Source organism: Ylistrum balloti, unplaced genomic scaffold (genome assembly GCF_031769215.1).
Source record: "Ylistrum balloti isolate Yb309-2 unplaced genomic scaffold, AGI_CSIRO_Ybal_v1 Utg370854, whole genome shotgun sequence".
NCBI lineage: Eukaryota > Metazoa > Mollusca > Bivalvia > Pectinida > Pectinidae > Ylistrum > Ylistrum balloti.
In genome coordinates this window covers 88,563-108,498 of record NW_026782490.1, presented here as the reverse complement: position 1 = coordinate 108,498, position 19,936 = coordinate 88,563, and the positions used below count along the sequence as shown (strand labels likewise).

The 19,936-nt window shown below is 34.1% G+C and overlaps 1 protein-coding gene across 1 annotated transcript in view; it reads left to right on the top strand.

The window, feature by feature from the left end:
* The window catches only part of LOC132559091 (dynein beta chain, ciliary-like), a 55,562-nt gene that overhangs the window by 7,963 nt on the left and 27,663 nt on the right, over positions 1–19,936 (top strand). Inside the window, exons 9-25 of the mRNA XM_060223702.1 lie at positions 259–524; positions 956–1,024; positions 2,791–3,173; positions 4,143–4,387; positions 4,532–5,119; positions 5,495–5,664; positions 6,394–6,616; positions 7,091–7,294; positions 7,574–7,975; positions 10,286–10,531; positions 13,120–13,344; positions 13,477–13,695; positions 14,042–14,194; positions 14,525–14,758; positions 15,412–15,704; positions 17,875–18,031; positions 18,861–19,123. Coding sequence (XP_060079685.1) covers positions 259–524; positions 956–1,024; positions 2,791–3,173; positions 4,143–4,387; positions 4,532–5,119; positions 5,495–5,664; positions 6,394–6,616; positions 7,091–7,294; positions 7,574–7,975; positions 10,286–10,531; positions 13,120–13,344; positions 13,477–13,695; positions 14,042–14,194; positions 14,525–14,758; positions 15,412–15,704; positions 17,875–18,031; positions 18,861–19,123 — 4,340 coding nt within the window. The remainder of the gene's footprint in view (positions 1–258; positions 525–955; positions 1,025–2,790; positions 3,174–4,142; positions 4,388–4,531; positions 5,120–5,494; positions 5,665–6,393; positions 6,617–7,090; positions 7,295–7,573; positions 7,976–10,285; positions 10,532–13,119; positions 13,345–13,476; positions 13,696–14,041; positions 14,195–14,524; positions 14,759–15,411; positions 15,705–17,874; positions 18,032–18,860; positions 19,124–19,936) is intronic.

Here is a 19,936-nt window from a genome sequence, read left to right as displayed (position 1 = left end):
CCCTAAATTTCCCCACCCCAGAGATATTTGTTCCTTACATGTATATATGATTGAATCAGGGTGATAAGGGGGAAAAAAATGATGAAACACATGGTAAACAGTTTATGACGTCTTGCACTGGTACAACATTTCCCTCCCTATTCTGCTGTTTTTGTTTGTTTTATCCACATATAAGCCACACACCCAACTCATAAGGAAAAAAGTTGTGGCTTATAGGCCTTAAAATATGGTGCACATTTGAAATGATCTGTTTTTAAGCTTCTGGACATAATGGGTAGTCTGTTGGAGAGAGAGATGATCAAAAAGGACTTTGAAGAAAAATATCCCATGGTTATAGCCACAATGCACAAGGAGCTGGACAAGGTGAAAGTGATTTATGACAAACAGATGGACATAAAAGACAGTACAGGCAAAGCTGCTATCCACAAGAATATGCCCAAAGTGTCAGGCAGTCTGAGATGGGCACAGGAGCTTCGTGACAGGATCAAAATTCCAATGGTCAATTTTAAACATTTAGAACATCCGTGAGTGTCATCAATTTTTTTTATCAATGAATGTTTTTGTTTACACTTCGTTTTGGATTGAAGTGAAAAATAAAAGAATAAAGAAGAAACATACTAGGGAGCATAGTAGGTGAAACTTCAGATCAGGTCACAAAATGAATAAAGAAATATTTTTTGACCATGCTATTTTATTAGACATGTTTGATTGAGTAACCAACTCCTCTACTCAAAGTATACGTTCCAATCTATGAATTTTCAAAGTCACAAGACAATACTGTTCAATGATTATGTTAACTGGTAGCCTATAAGTGCTTAAACATTGTGACTATTAACTTGTCACAGAGTATAAATTTTACTCGTCACTTGATGTAGAAATTGTAAAATAATTAGAATTCGTCATTCTGTAGATTCCTTTTTGTATGATGTTTTTCAAACCTCTATCATCATAACAGATGTATGCAGTCTGAAGATGCGAAGCTGGTCTTCACTAAATATGAAGAAATGCTACAGCTGCTAAGTGGGTATGCATCTTTACTTTCTCTCATTTACATCAGAATGTATTTTTAGGTCACCTGAGAGTATCAGGGTGACCTATTGCGATCCCCTTTTGTCCTGTGTTGTGCGATGTAAACTTTTAACTTTTTCGACTTTTTCTGGAAAACTCCCAAACAGATTTCAATGACATTTTATAAAAACCTTCCATGGCTAAAGGTGCACCGAATTTGTAAATTATATGGTTCCCAACCCCCAGGGGCCTGAAGGGTGGGGCCAGAAATGGTAAAATTGATTGAAACTTCAAAAATCTTCTTCTCGAATCCCAGGTATGGTGGAATCAAGTACTCATCATTGATGGAAAGGCCTTTAGATGCTTTATCAAAATCATAAATTTCATAACCCCAGGGTCTCACATTTTCCTTTGGGGAGGGGGTAAAATTTTCTATAGTTGATATAGGAAAATGACATTTTTGAACAGTATTTGTTTATTTTCTTTTTGCGCATAGTTTAGACCTGGTTAGAATTATTAGTTTAAGATGAAAGTTTAATGAGATGCACATACTGACATCGGCTGTCCTCAGGGGCTGTAGAACCGAATACTCTTTATGGACAGAGGTGTCTTATGGTGGTTTATAAAAATTGTAAATTTCATGATCCTAGAGTCTCACATTTCCCCTTGGGGAGGGGATAGAATTTACTACATTTTATATAGGAAAATTCAAATCTTGAGTGTAATTTCTTTTAATTCAAACTTGGTTAGAAGCTTTAGCTTGGGACAGCAGTTAATGTATACACAATTTACATTTGCATTATGTGTACCATATAAATAAAGTTATCTTACTTTATTTTAACATAATCATTTGTATGACATGTTACAAGAAGCATTTTGACTCATGTGACATACAAGCTATATACAATGTCTCTTAATTTTGGAGCAATTACATGTATTGATAGAACATTGAAACATACAAGTGTTTAAAGAACATCTTAAACATTAGAACAGGCCTAGGGTAATAAAGAAACCTGTAGGTTAGTGTTCTAGTTACATCAGTTAACAAATGTTGGACTTTACATACAGACATATCTTTGTTTGTTAGGGTTAGGGTTATGTAATAAAGAAACCTGTAGGTTAGTGTTCTAGTTACATCAGTTAACAAATGTTGGACTTTACATACAGACATATCTTTGTTTGTTAGGGTTAGGGTTATGTAATAAAGAAACCTGTAGGTTAGTGTTCTAGTTACATCAGTTAACAAATGTTGGACTTTACATACAGACATATCTTTGTTTGTTAGGGTTAGGGTTATGTAATAAAGAAACCTGTAGGTTAGTGTTCTAGTTACATCAGTTAACAAATGTTGGACTTTACATACAGACATATCTTTGTTTGTTAGGGTTAGGGTTATGTAATAAAGAAACCTGTAGGTTAGTGTTCTAGTTACATCAGTTAACAAATGTTGGACTTTACATACAGACATATCTTTGTTTGTTAGGGTTAGGGTTATGTAATAAAGAAACCTGTAGGTTAGTGTTCTAGTTACATCAGTTAACAAATGTTGGACTTTACATACAGACATATCTTTGTTTGTTAGGGTTAGGGTTATGTAATAAAGAAACCTGTAGGTTAGTGTTCTAGTTACATCAGTTAACAAATGTTGGACTTTACATACAGACATATCTTTGTTTGTTAGGGTTAGGGTTATGTAATAAAGAAACCTGTAGGTTAGTGTTCTAGTTACATCAGTTAACAAATGTTGGACTTTACATACAGACATATTTTTGTTTGTTACAGATGGGATGAGGACATCTACAAGGAATGGGTTGCTGGGGTTGGTGAAGCCTGTTCTTTCAATCTCAGCCAGTCATTACTGATGAGAAATGAAGAAACTAAGTTGGTTTCTGTAAACTTTGATCCCCAGCTGACAGCTGTTTTGCGAGAAGTGAAGTATTTGGAATCCCAACAAAAAGAGGAAATTCCTGATAGTGCCAGTGAAATATTCAAAAGGAACGATACTCTCTGGAAGTTTGTAACTAACTTAGATCTGACTGTGCACCTGTACAACAAAGTACGTAAGACAGTTCTAGAGGTGGAGTTCCCCTTAATAGAGAGCCAGCTCCAGGACATTGATCAGGAACTTAAACAGGCTGAACAGACCCTGAACTGGAATGGGGAAGGTATGCAAATCGATACAGATGTGGAAAGGATATCACACAGTATAATCTATTGTAATTAGCACCTGGCTAATCAGAGTACCTGTTTATGTCTAATTTAAGCATGTGTACAAGATTTACCATGAAACTCTAAATAGATTTAACTGATATTTACACCACATTATCATAACATCAAGTTCTATGCCGCATAAGATTTTAATGTTAATCAAGGTTTCACAATATCTAATGAAACCACACAAAGTCTATCACCTGGTCAAGCATACATATACATGAGCTCCTTCCTGGCCAAGTGATGGAGACAAATGTAGATGTGAGCTCCTTCCTGGTCAAGTGATGGAGACAAATGTAGATGTGAGCTCCTTCCTGGTCAAGTGATGGAGACAAATGTAGATATGAGCTCCTTCCTGGTCAAGTGATGGAGACAAATGTAGACATGAGCTCCTTCCTGGTCAAGTGATGGAGACATATGTAGATGTGAGCTCCTTCCTGGTCAAGTGATGGAGACAAATGTAGATATGAGCTCCTTCCTGGTCAAGTGATGGAGACAAATGTAGATGTGAGCTCCTTCCTGGTCAAGTGATGGAGACATATGTAGATGTGAGCTCCTTCCTGGTCAAGTGATGGAACCATACATGTATGAGCTCCTTCCTGGTCAAGTGATGGAGCCATACATGTATGAGCTCCTACTCACCCGTTGCAGCATTTCCCTCTTTAAATACAAATGTAGAACTGTAAGACTGAAATGTATTCTGGACCACCATTCTGACCTTTGTATTCCTATATCATTCTGCTGAAAACAATGAACACAACCCCAGCACTGCAGTTGACTGCCTTTTAAAGTACTGAATCAATTTATATCTGATGTACTATAGATACGTGGTAATGTAATTACAGGTAGGCATCATTAAAAAGAAATGTTACAAAATTGTAGCTAAATCTTCGAGAGTTCTTGATTATGTTTTTTCTCCTTAGGTGTATGGGAGTACATTGAGAAGACACGTGACCATGTGATTGACTTAGAATCTAGAGTACAAAAAGCTAAAGATAATGTGGAGGAGATTAAAAAGTTAATGAACACTTGGAGCAAACTGCCTCTGTTTGAGAGAAAAGAAGACAAGCATGAGACTCTGCTCAATTTGGAGGACAGAAAAGATCGTATCAACAAGCGATACACAGAGATTAAAAATGTTGGAAACAAAATACATGAACTTCTAAAGGTAGGCAAACAATGATGGTTAACAATAAGTGTCGCCTTCATTAGGTTTGTATATCACTTACACTATATGTTATATGAAATTAAAGAATGCACTTGACACTTTTTATTATGAGAATAATTTCAATAATGATATAATTTTTTGCAGCAAAATCTGGAGTTTTTCAAAGCAGATGCATCTTCAGATATCTGGAAAGCTTATGTTGACTATGTGGATGAAATGATTGTGGATGGATTTTATGCCACCATTCACTGCAGTGTAAAGTTTATGTTGGATAATACAGACAGCAAAAACAACCCTGACTCTCTGTTTGAGGCCATGCTGGAACTGCAGGCCCCCGAGATGGTCTTCCAGCCTTCATTGGACTATGGTGTGGCAGATGGTTTCTATGACCTTGTTGATGGTCTAATTGGAGATATCTACAAACAGGCATCTCTCATACCCCGTCTGGCTGCTCACAGTGGACAGGAACACTACCAGCCTGATCTAGAGGACATGGAGGAGCTGTCAGAAATGCGTCAGGAATTGATGGACCGCATAACAAACATTATGAACAAAGCCTGTGAGTACAGGAATTCCTTTGACAACTACTCCTATCTTTGGACGGATGACAGAAATGAGTTCATGCGTCAGTTTCTTTTATACAACCATGTCCTTACTACAGAAGAAATTGAAGCTCATGCTGAATTAGGTGTACCAGAATGTCCTCCAACTCTCAAGCAATTTAAAGAACAGGTAAGTGATCAGGTTATAAATGAAATTCTAGGTTGATTAACTATTGTAAAGTATTGTGACGATCATGGTGTGAATAATCCAACAAACTCATTTATTTATCTTTTGACTGACACAAATGAGGATATAGATAGGAATTAGGTTACATTTATTTATCTTTTGACTGACACAAATGAGGATATAGATAGGAATTAGGTTACATTTATTTATCTTTTGACTGACACAAATGAGGATATAGATAGGAATTAGGTTACATTTATTTATCTTTTGACTGACACAAATGAGGATATAGATAGGAATTAGGTTACATTTATTTATCTTTTGACTGACACAAATGAGGATATAGATAGGAATTATGTTTTGTTGATTTATCTGCAGATTGATACATATGAGAAGATATATGAAGAGGCTGAGACAGTAGAACCAATAATGATATTTGAAACATGGTTTAGAGTCAACTCAAAGCCATTCAAACAGGCTCTACTCAACACAATCAAGAGATGGAGCTTCATGTTCAAACAGCACCTCATTGACCATGTGACCAATAGGTAAGTCTGTAAACTCAGAGAACTGAGAATGGACAATATTGAATGACCATGTGACCAATAGGTAGGTCTGTGTCAGGAAGACTCATGTTTTACTGACAGACCATGTGACCAACAGGTAGGTCTGTGTCAGGAAGACTCATGTTTTACTGACAGACCATGTGACCAACAGGTAGGTCTGTGTCAGGAAGACTCATGTTTTACTGACAGACCATGTGACCAATAGGTAGGTCTGTGTCAGGAAGACTCATGTTTTACTGACAGACCATGTGACCAACAGGTAGGTCTGTGTCAGGAAGACTCATGTTTTACTGACAGACCATGTGACCAATAGGTAGGTCTGTGTCAGGAAGACTCATGTTTTACTGACAGACCATGTGTGGACAGAAAATGTTTAATTATGAATGATTACCATATGTTGCTTCTATGAATTGTGGGATGAACATCCAACATCTTTGGGAAAAGGTTTAAAAGAGGTAATAATTGGTTGGTAATAATTGGGTTGAAATAGTAATAATTGGTTGAAAGAGATAATAATTAGAAAATATGATCTTCATTTGACACACTTCTTTATTTGTGACATTTTATTGTAAAATAATGTTTAAAAAACACATAAACACATATGGATCCCTGTATATTTAAATGTAAATTTAAAATTGAAAACCAATGTTAATTTAAAGTTATGGTAAGTAGGTTGGAACTCATTGTATAATGGGCAGATGTATATTGTAGCTTGCGTGAGCTGGGTGATTTCATCAAGACAACAGATACAGGCTTGACAAAGCCTGTGGAGGAAGGAGATTACAACGGTCTGGTTGAGTGTATGGGCTACTTGTTTGCTGTGAAGGAGCGCCAAGCCACTACAGATGAAATGTTTGAACCTCTGAAGCAGACCATTGAACTTCTCAAGACATATGAGCAAGAAATGCCCGAAGAAGTTCATATACAACTCCAGGTAAGAATTCCGCCTCCATCATAACTCCAGGTAAGAATTCCACCTCCAACTTCATTCATGTTAGATTCCATGTTTGACTACAACTCCAGATAAAAATTTCACCTCCAATATAACTTAAGGTAAGAATTCCACCTCCAACTTCATTCATGTTAGTTTAATGTTTGACTACAACTCCAGATAAGAATTCCACCTCCAATACAACTCAAGGTAAGAATTCTTCTTCCAACACAAGTCCAGGTAAGAATTCCACCTCCAACTTCATTCATGTTAGATTTAATGTTTGCCAAAAAGAAAAGTCAGCGCTATTTTCCAAGAAGTCAGTGTTGATATTCAAAAGTACCTGAACTTGACATATGTAATGATGTTGTGCCTCCGCCCACTGTAGTGAGATGACATATGTAAATTATATATATTGATAAAGATAGAAAAGAAGTAAGATTTTCTAAATGCTGTTCTTTTCCCTTTGTCTATCAGGAATTGCCAGAACAGTGGAACAACACAAAAAAGATCGGCATCACTGTTAAACAACAGGTGGCACCATTACAAGCCACAGAAGTGGCCAACATTCGTAGGAAAACTGCAACATTTGATGTGAACCAGCACAAGTTCAGAGAAAAGTTCCGTTCCATACCACCATTTAGATATGACTGTGAAAAGGCGTACCAACACATAGATAAAGTAAGGATATGTTTGTCAACAAGCTTTAAATTGATTCAAGTAATTTTTTTGTGATCCTGAAATATGAATCTTATAAACTCCCTTTATAGCCTTAACAAGTGTATTTAAACTATGGTGTAAGGTCAAACCAACAACAGATTTGATTTTGATGATAAATTGGTTGATATCAACCACACATCCTGATTTGGTTCATGCTGTTGCCATAACCATATTTGGTGTAATTAACAGTGTTAAAAAAACAAATCTATTTTATAATCTTTATTTAAATACCTATTTCAGTACCATGAGGAGATCGCTGCCATGGAAAAAAATATGAGTGACTTGTTGGACTCTGCTGGGTTATTTGAAGTAAATGTACCTGACTTTAAACAACTGAAGCAGTGTCGTAAGGAGATAAAGCTCCTTAAGACTCTCTGGGATTACATTGTGATGGTTCGCAGTAGTATTGATGATTGGAAGACTACACCCTGGAAGGACATCAATGTTGACCAGATGGACATGGACAGCAAGAAATTTGCCAAGGACATCCGTACTCTAGATAAGGAAATGAGGGCTTGGGACTCCTATCTGGGACTGGAAAATACAGTCAAGAATATGCTGACCTCATTGAGGGCTGTAAGTGAACTCCAGAACCCAGCAATCCGAGACAGACATTGGCAGCAACTTATGGCAGCAACAAAGGTACGTAAAATATTGGTAAGGTGAACAGCTAAATTAAGTACTTGTTAGACCTAGTGTCTTTTTCTCACCTGCTTGTTTCTGTTCCAGTGGTCAAGTAAACAGTTATATTAAGTACTTGTTAGACCTAGTGTCTTTTTCTCACCTGCTTGTTTCTGTTCCAGTGGTCAAGTAAACAGTTATATTAAGTACTTGTTAAACCTAGTGTCTTTTCTCACCTGCTTGTTTCTGTTCCAGTGGTCAAGTAAACAGTAATATTAAGTACTTGTTAAACCTAGTGTCTTTTCTCACCTGCTTGTTTCTGTTCCAGTGGTCAAGTAAACAGTTATATTAAGTACTTGTTAAACCTAGTGTCTTTTCTCACCTGCTTGTTTCTGTTCCAGTGGTCAAGTAAACAGTTATATTAAGTACTTGTTAAACCTAGTGTCTTTTCTCACCTGCTTGTTTCTGTTCCAGTGGTCAAGTAAACAGTTATATTAAGTACTTGTTAAACCTAGTGTCTTTTCTCACCTGCTTGTTTCTGTTCCAGTGGTCAAGTAAACAGTTATATTAAGTACTTGTTAAACCTAGTGTCTTTTCTCACCTGCTTGTTGTTTTTTTCATCAATATTGAATGTTTGTTAGACCTATTCTTTCCCCTAAATGTTAGATTAGTTGCATATGTATTTGTAAACTGATGTCAACTCAAGAAATAAAATTCATCCATTTTTAATTAAAGATATAAAAAATAACCTTCACATTATTATGTATTGTTTTCATCAAAATATTGATTCCAGACTGAAAATGTACGTTGGGGCTGCAAGTATATTAAACAATTTTTCTGATGTTTATTTTTGTTGGATCGTTGGACAATGCATGACCATGGTATATTGTTTATTTTTTGTGTTATTTACCGGTTACCTTGTAAATCAATCTGCATTATGAGTTCACTTCTTTATCAAAATTTGGATGTAAAAATGTTTTCTGAGTGAAAGTCAAATTGAATCATCTTCAGATATCAAGTTACAATCTTCATCACTTTATCACCCACCATTCAGTAATGAAAAAATCAAGCAATTTCCTGAAGAGGCAAGAAATCAGCATCTTTAGTAAGAAGAAACAATGTGAAGAATTGAGAAATTAGTTAAAGTACAAGAAATCAAGTAACCATCTTCCATAGTTACCATGAAGTTATTACCTTCCATGGTTACCATGAAGTTATTACCTTCCATGGTTGCCATGAAGTTATTACCTTCCATGGTTGCCATGAAGTTATTACCTTCCATGGTTGCCATGAAGTTATTACCTTCCATGGTTGCCATGAAGTTATTACCTTCCATGGTTGCCATGAAGTTATTACCTTCCATGGTTACCATGAAGTTATTACCTTCCATGGTTACCATGAAGTTATTACCTTCCATGATAAATATTTAGTTACTGATCTCAGTATTGAAAATCTAATTACCACCTTCAATTGTGCCTATCAAAATATCACCTTCAGATGTGAATATCAAGTTATCACCTTCAGTAGTGCCTATCAAAATATTACCTTCAATTGTAATAAATCAAGTTACTGCCGTCTAAATCATTATTTACCATCTTCAGAAGTATAAATTATTAACCTTCAGTAGTAAATATCAAAATATCACCTTCAATTGTAATAAGTCCGGTTCTTTTCTTCATTACTACCTTCATCAATCAATACTGAGTTACCTATTTCAGCACTGAATATCAAGGTTCATCTTCAGTTATCAGTTGACAAATGTGCCTATCTGGATGGACTGTGTATGATATTTGTATCTTGTACTAGGAATTTCTAGACATCTTGCTGTGATGCTGCATTCAATGTTCACCACATAACTGTCTATCAATGTTTCTTTAAAGCTTTGACTCCTGCATAGCGCATAATTTAGGAAATATTACACCATGCACAATTTTCTGGATGTGTTTTTCCTGCAGTGCCTGTCTGTGAATAGAGTTGGTATTTCCACAGGTCTTTCTGCTTCTGTGAATTATTGGCTGAACCTCAATTTTTCATTCACAGAAATTTGCACTCGACCCCAAAAGCCAGCCTAGTTTTAGAGTATTCTTTTTTTTAATGTCATACATACGAAAAGTAACATTATTTTTAGATTGGTATGATCTTAATTGAAGTCAATATTCACTTGATACACATTGCTAAAATTTGCTGTTAGAGACTTTTACTAAAAAAAATAAATACAAACTAAGGTAATAATGAATAACAATAATAATAATAGGTTAATAGTCACTCATTGTATCTGTCATCTCACCTGTAATACAAATCTGTATTGAAGACTAAAATATACTTTTAAAGGTACGTTTTGTTATGGATGAGAGTACCACATTGGCGGACTTGCTGCTACTTAACTTGCACAACTTTGAGGATGAAGTACGTGGCATTGTAGACAAAGCAGTGAAGGAAATGAGCATGGAGAAGGTGCTGAAGGAACTTGACACTACCTGGACAACGATGGAGTTTGACCATGAGCAACACACACGTACAAAAATAACTATGCTCAAGACCAGTGAGGAGCTCATTGAAACCCTAGAGGACAATCAGGTAGTCACATCACACAATGTTAAGTTTTTATACAGTCATGATATTATACAAATTTTACAGATTTTACATAGTCATTACATAACATCATTACAGATTTTATATAGTCATTACATAACATCATTACAGATTTTATGTAGTCATTACATAACATCATTACAGATTTTACATAGTCATTACATAACATCATTACAGATTTTATGTAGTCATTACATAACATCATTACAGATTTTATGTAGTCATTACATAACATCATTACAGATTTTATATAGTCATAACATAACATCATTACAGATTTTATATAGTCATTACATAACATCATTACAGATTTTATGTAGTCATTACATAACATCATTACAGATTTTACATAGTCATTACATAACATCATTACAGATTTTACATAGTCATTACATAACATCATTACAGATTTTATGTAGTCATTACATAACATCATTACAGATTTTACATAGTCATTACATAACATCATTACAGATTTTATGTAGTCATTACATAACATCATTACAGATTTTATATAGTCATAACATAACATCATTACAGATTTTATATAGTCATTACATAACATCATTACAGATTTTATATAGTCATTACATAACATCATTACAGATTTTATATAGTCATTACATAACATCATTACAGATTTTATATAGTTATTACAGATTTTATATAGTCATTACATAACATCATTACAGATTTTATATAGTCATTACATAACATCATTACAGATTTTATGTAGTCATTACATAACATCATTACAGATTTTATGTAGTCATTACATAACATCATTACAGATTTTATATAGTCTTAACATAACATCATTACAGATTTTATATAGTCATAACATAACATCATTACAGATTTTATATAGTCATTACATAACATCATTACAGATTTTATATAGTCATTACATAACATCATTACAGATTTTATATAGTTATTACAGATTTTATATAGTCATTACATAACATCATTACAGATTTTATATAGTCATTACATAACATCATTACAGATTTTATATAGTCATTACATAACATCATTACAGATTTTATATAGTTATTACAGATTTTATGTAGTCATTACATAACATCATTACAGATTTTATATAGTTATTACAGATTTTATATAGTCATTACATAACATCATTACAGATTTTATATAGTCATTACATAACATCATTACAGATTTTACATAGTCATTACATAACATCATTACAGATTTTATGTAGTCATTACATAACATCATTACAGATTTTATGTAGTCATTACATAACATCATTACAGATTTTATATAGTCATTACATAACATCATTACAGAATTTATATAGTCATTACATAACATCATTACAGATTTTATATAGTCATTACATAACATCATTACAGATTTTATATAGTTATTACAGATTTTATATAGTCATTACATAACATCATTACAGATTTTATATAGTTATTACAGATTTTACATAGTCATTACATAACATCATTACAGATTTTATATAGTCATTACATAACATCATTACAGATTTTATGTAGTCATTACATAACATCATTACAGATTTTATGTAGTCATTACATAACATCATTACAGATTTTATGTAGTCATTACATAACATCATTACAGATTTTATATAGTCTTAACATAACATCATTACAGATTTTATATAGTCATAACATAACATCATTACAGATTTTATATAGTCATAACATAACATCATTACAGATTTTATATAGTCATTACATAACATCATTACAGATTTTATATAGTCATTACATAACATCATTACAGATTTTATGTAGTCATTACATAACATCATTACAGATTTTATATAATCATTACAGATTTTATGTAGTCATTACATAACATCATTACAGATTTTATATAGTCATTACATAACATCATTACAGATTTTATATAGTCATAACATAACATCATTACAGATTTTATATAGTCATTACATAACATCATTACAGATTTTATATAATCATTACAGATTTTATATAGTCATTACATAACATCATTACAGATTTTATGTAGTCATTACATAACATCATTACAGATTTTATATAATCATTACAGATTTTATATAGTCATTACATAACATCATTACAGATTTTGTATAGTCATTACATAACATCATTACAGATTTTATATAGTCATTACCTAACATCATTACAGATTTTATAAAGTCATTACATAACATCATTACAGATTTTATAAAGTCATTACATAACATCATTACAGATTTTATAAAGTCATTACATAACATCATTACAGATTTTATATAGTCATTACATAACATCATTACAGATTTTATGTAGTCATTACATAACATCATTACAGATTTTGTATAATCATAGCATAACATCATTACAGTTTTTGCTACAATCATAATCATGATCATAACATCATTACAGATTTTATATAATCATAACATTACATAACATCATTACATTTTGTATGCATACTTGACAAAAACAGAAAAAAATTCAAGCTGGAATGCAATACCAAACATATATTGAATCTGTTGAAATTGAAATGTTAACACTTTCTATGAATTCTGTGTATTGCTTTGACAGGTACAACTACAAAACATGTTGTCTTCCAAGTATATTGCTCACTTCCTTCAAGAGGTGTCAAGCTGGCAGAAGAAACTGTCAACTGCTGATCAAGTCATTTCCATTTGGATGGAAGTTCAGCGTACATGGTCGCATTTGGAGAGTATTTTCATTGGCTCTGAAGATATTCGAGCTCAGCTACCAGAAGACTCCAAGAGATTTGATGGAATTGACAATGATTTCAAGGTTGGTGATGTTATAAAATTCTGTAATCCGAGCTGTGTTATATTAATCGAATTTAAATGTCTTAGACTACCGAAATAATTCCATTGCTTGTTAACATATTTCAACACTTGCTGTTGAATTTTATGATTTCAGGAATTGGTGTCAGAGATGGAGAAAACAAAGAACGTGGTGGAGGCAACTAACCAGCCGAACCTATATGAACGCTTGGAGGCCTTGCAGGGTTCCCTGACTCTATGTGAAAAGGCTTTGGCTGAGTACTTGGAAACCAAGCGTCTTGCTTTCCCAAGGTTTTACTTTGTCTCCTCTGCAGATTTGTTAGACATCCTCTCTAATGGCAACAATCCAACAGCAGTAAGTTTTTTTCCTCTTCTTACTACCCATATAAACTGACCAACCAGGAGATACTGAACTAGGAAACTGTACTACACAACAGAAATCATGAAGCGACCATATACTGAATTATTTACTACGTGCCTTTGCTTTGATGTTATGAATAAACAAAAACTCTGTGACATATTTCACTGCTTGAAAATGGAGTTCTATTGGGGAAAAAACCCACTATAGTAACAGATAAAAGTTTTGCTAGTTGAAATTGTGTTTTAGAATGATAGCAGATAATGAAAACTCTGTTTCGTAGCATGATAGTTTTACTAACTTCAGAAAGAATGCTTGACAATACACTGATGTTTTTTATCAGGTACAACGTCATTTGACCAAGTTATTTGACAGCATGGCCAAGCTGAAACTTGTCCAAGATGATCAGGGTAATGATACTAAGGTAGCCACACTGATGTGGAGTAAAGATGGTGAGAGCGTGGAGCTAGATAAGGAGTGTGACCTCAGTGGACAGGTCAGTCTTACCAACAACAAAGTGGTGTATACACTGCATCAGACCTTATATAATAATTGAGTCAAGTATCGTATTGATGTTGCTTTATATTTTATATTGTGTATAATTTGCAGGGAGATGCTTGGTTCTGCTTTCTTCTATAATTTTCGAGTGATGGGATTCAGTTTTATCATTATACTTTAATAACAGCAATACAGAGCAAATGAAATGTAAAAAGGTTTGAAGAGATAAAGTCTTAGACTGAAATAAAAGATAAGAAAGATGTAAGTGCAACGAAGTCATTGAAGCGTTAAATTGATACCAAATATATAACTTCAATTGTATGTATAGGTGGAGGTGTGGTTGATGAGACTGCTCCATGCCATGTGTAGCACAGTGAGACATGAGATGACTGAAGCTGTTGGAGGATATGAGGAGAAGCCAAGAGAACAATGGCTGTTTGACTTCCCTGCCCAGGTAGCTTTGTGTGGCACACAGATTTGGTGGACCACTGAGGTGAACATTGCCTTTGGAAGACTAGAAGAAGGTTACGAAAATGCCCTCAAAGACTACAATAAAAAACAGGTAACAAGTTGTCTACTCTCCAATGTAGTTCCTTCCCAGTCTTCTCCAAATAGTTGGTTCCTATCCAGTCTTCTCCAAATAGTTATTCCCTATCCAGTCTTCTCCAAATAGTTGGTTCCCATCCAGTCTTCAGAGAGTTCCTATCCAGTCTTCTCCAAATAGTTATTCCCTATCCAGTCTTCTCCAAATAGTTGGTTCCCATCCAGTCTTCAGAGAGTTCCTATCCAGTCTTCTCCAAATAGTTATTCCCTATCCAGTCTTCTCCAAATAGTTGGTTCCTATCCAGTCTTCAGAGAGTTCCTATCCAGTCTTCTCCAAATATTTATTTCCTACCCAGTCTTCAAAAAGTTTCAATCCGATCTTCGCAAACAATTAGTTCCTTCCCAATCTTCTCCAAATATTTAGTTCAAACCAGTACTCATATAATTCCTACCCTGTCTTCAAATGGCTTTCCCCATTTACTGTAAATTATACCATCCCTGTATTGCTGACTGTAGAACTTCACAAGGGTAAAGGTCGGAGATCAAGCATGTGTGCCACAATAGATATAATCGTGAAGTGTAAATCTATATTTATCTTAGAAAGGTACTAAAATAGTTACAATAGATATAGGTATGTGAACCCTTGTTCACTTTGTTTTTATTGATTTTCAGATTGCCCAGCTGAACAGCCTCATCAGTATGTTGATTGGTCAGTTGACCAAAGGTGACCGTCAAAAGATTATGACCATTTGTACCATTGACGTGCATGCTCGAGATGTGATTTCTAAGCTGATAGCAACCAAAGTTGACAGTGCTCAGGCTTTTGCTTGGCTGTCCCAGCTCCGACACCGATGGGATGACAATGACAAGGACTGTTATGCAAACATCTGTGATGCTCAGTTCCGTTACTCTCATGAATACCTGGGCAACACTCCACGACTTGTAATTACACCTCTGACTGACAGGTAATCTTCTATTTAACAGAATTGTGTAGAATATCTGTTGTATCTAACAGTTGTTAGTGTTTGATGTAATGCTTTGTTACAATATAACTGTTGTACCGATGTGTTGTTAGAGTTTAACACTGTACCTGAAAGTTTTACGCTGTACCTGAAAGTTTTACACTGTACCTGAAAGTTTTACACTGTAACTGTGAGTTTTACACTGTACCTGTGAGTTTTACACTGTACCTGTGAGTTTTACACTATACTTGAGAGTTAGATACTATACCTGAGATTTTAATACTAAACCTGAAAGTTTTACACTGTACCTGAAAGTTTTACACTGTACCTGTGAGTTTTACACTATACTTGAGAGTTAGATACTATACCTGTGAGTTTAACTCTATACCTGAAAGTGTTACACTGTACCTTAGATTTTAATACTAAACCTCTATACCTGAAAGTTTTACACTATACCTATGAGTTTTACACAATACCTGTGAGTTTTACACTATACATAAGAGTTTTACACTATACATGAGAGTTTTACACTATACCTGTGAGCTTTACACTATACATGAGAGTTTTACACTATACTTGAAAGTTTTACACTGTACCTGTGAGTTAAACACTGTACCTAAAAGTTTTACACTGTACCTGTGAGTTTTACACTGTAACTGTGAGTTTTACACTGTAACTGTGAGTTTTACACTGTACCTGTGAGTTTTACACTATACTTGAGAGTTAGATACTATACCTGTGAGTTTAACTCTATACCTGAAAGTGTTACACTGTACCTTATATTTTAATACTAAACCTGAAAGTTTTACACTGTACCTGAAAGTTTTACTCTATACCTGAAAGTTTGATACTATACCTGAAAGTTTTACACTTTACCTATGAGTTTTACACTATACCTGTGAGTTTTACACTATACATGAGAGTTTTACACTATACCTGTGAATTTTACACTATACATGAGAGTTTTACACTATACCTGAAAGTTTTACACTATACCTGTGAACTTTACACTATATGTAAGAGTTTTACACTATACCTGAAAGTTTTACACTTTACCTGTGAGCTTTACACTATACATGAGAGTTTTACACTATACCTGAAAGTTTTACACTGTACCTGTACGTTTAACTCTATACCTGAAAGTTTTACACTTTACCTGTGAGTTTTACACTATACATGAGAGTTTTACACTGTACCTGAAAGTTTGATACTATACCTGAAAGTTTTACACTATACCTGTGAGTTTTACACTATACATGAGAGTTTTACACTATACCTGAAAGTTTTACACTATACCTGTGAGCTTCACACTATACATAAGAGTTTTACACTATACTTGAAAGTTTTACACTGTACCTGTGAGTTAAACACTGTACCTGAAAGTTTTACACTGTACCTGTGAGTTTTACACTGTAACTGTGAGTTTTACACTGTACCTGTGAGTTTTACACTATACTTGAGAGTTAGATACTATACCTGTGAGTTTAACTCTATACCTGAAAGTGTAACACTGTACCTATGATTTTAATACTAAACCTGAAAGTTTTACACTGTACCTGAAATTTTTACTCTATACCTGAAAGTTTGATACTATACCTGAAAGTTTTACACTATACCTATGAGTTTTACACAATACCTGTGAGTTTTACACTATACATAAGAGTTTTACACTATACCTGAAAGTTTTACACAATACCTGTGAGCTTTACACTATACATGAGAGTTTTACACTATACTTGAAAGTTTTACACTGTACCTGTGAGTTAAACACTGTACCTGAAAGTTTTACACTTTACCTGTGAGTTTTACACTATACATGAGAGTTTTACACTATACCTGAAAGTTTTACACTGTACCTGTGAATTTAACTCTATACCTGAAAGTTTTACACTGAACCTGAGAGTTAAAAACTGTACCTGTGAGTTTTACACTAGACCTGTCAGTTTTACACTATACATGTGAGTTTTACACTATACATATTAGTTTTATACTATACATGTGAGTTTTACACTATACCTGAGAATTTGACACTGTTCCTGAGAGTTTTACACTGTACCTGAAAGTTTTACACTATACCTGTGATACACTATACCGGTGTGTTTTACACTAAACCTGAGAGATTTGCACTTCACCTGAGAGTTAAAAACTGTATGTAAGTGTTATGCATTTACAGATGCTACATAACCCTGACTCAGTCACTACACTTGATCATGAGTGGTGCCCCTGCTGGTCCTGCTGGAACAGGGAAGACTGAAACTACCAAAGATTTGGGCAGAGCTCTTGGTGTAATGGTGTACGTCTTCAATTGTTCAGAACAGATGGACTACAAGGTATGTTGCTTTTGGTCATCTTTACACTATCTGACCAACAGAGTCTAAATTAATGTCATCACTGTCTGCCATGTAGAAGCTTGTTCTTACAACTTTATAATGTTTCTGCTTCCTTATTCCTGAACATATTTCAATCAAATATTAACATTACAGGGGAAGGCAATCCTAATTTATATATTTTAGCAGGAGGACCATTCCTTCAAATTTTAACTACAAGAAATAATTATACTGTTTAATTTTTATGCTTATGTTTTATAAGAATGTAATTCACAATAAATTGTGGTCTGAAGTTTATCCAAACATATTTGTATGTTATCTTGATTCAAGAGTGACCATCACCTGAAATTCCAAAGTCACTGAGGTTGATAGCTCTAGTAACTTAATGTGCTGCTCCATGGTGGGTATTCAATTATTAGCAAATGATTGTCTCTAGATTATTTTACCACAAATAAGATAGAGAAGATTTGACAGAAGTGTTGTTGTTGGCAAAGTTATCAGTGTTGAAATGCATTCTCATACAATGATCTCAATGGTAAAGTGAAGCATAACCCTATTTCTTAATAAGTAACTTTTTCTACCATTTTTGTTCTATTGCCCCTGGTTAAATCATATGAAACACACATAACAAAAAATATGTCTGGGGTGGAGAAATTTCAGGTGGAATGGATATGAAAAGGTATGGGTCACCTGCCTGTCACACTGTGGGTTTTCTGCACGCACTCCAATTCCCATCCACACCAACGAGAGTGATTAATACTTGTTGGGAAAACTTGATTCGCATTTGTTGTAAAGTAAATGAATTCTATTTATATCTATCTCAATTTTTCAGTCAATTGGAAACATTTACAAAGGACTGGCTCAGTCTGGAGCTTGGGGCTGCTTTGATGAGTTCAACCGTATAGCAGTGGAAGTGTTGTCTGTCGTAGCTGTTCAAGTGAAATGTATCCAGGATGCCATTCGCGACAAAAAACAAATTTTCAACTTCCTTGGAGAAACCATCAAGCTTCTACCCACTGTCGGCCTTTTTATCACCATGAACCCTGGTTATGCAGGTCGGACTGAACTCCCAGAAAACCTCAAAGCTCTGTTCAGGTAAGAGAACTTTGCTTTTTTCTTGTTGTTTGGTCTAACTTCAATGTTGTAACTGAACACATGTTTTATTGGATATTTTTCTGATCGAACCTTTTTATTTATGTGGTAACTATTCTCGCAGCCTTACATGAAGGGCAGGTCAACATTACAGAAATAATTATAACAAATAATGCTTTAGCAGTTTTATATTCTATACCAAGTTGAGTGACATGTAGGTCCCTGATCAACTGTCTGTTAATTGTTTGTAGTAGTTCTGGTTTAGGGGTTTGCTGAAAAACAATCTAACACAATGTTTATTACAAATTGACAATAATTCCTGTTTGTGTCAACCCTTTCTAGTTGGTATAATTGGTGAACTCTAAGTAAAACTGAAAACAAAGACCACATGATATACAAGATGCAGCATATAAATATGTGTTGGATGTAATGTATATAAAGAGGTTATCTTATGATTTTCCATTTGGTGTCATATATGTATTTCATAAATATGACAGAATATCTATATTTTTCAGATGTGCAAAGAACACATGAAAATACAGATGTGTTTTGTCTTATCAGTGAAATCTTTGTGATATTTAAAAACATTAAATTTTCTTTTTATTACATATTTCTAAAAGAACAGGAAAATTTCATTACAGTGACTAGGAAGCACCACTCTGATAGGTCAAAAATAATTCATATATCATCACTGCAGTAAATATCAATTTTCATCAAATTTATGAATTCTAGTTTTTCACAGGCAAATTTCTAATGTTTTATAAAAATTGTCACCGACATTAAACTTGAGCTTATGCAGTGGCGCAATATCTGTTG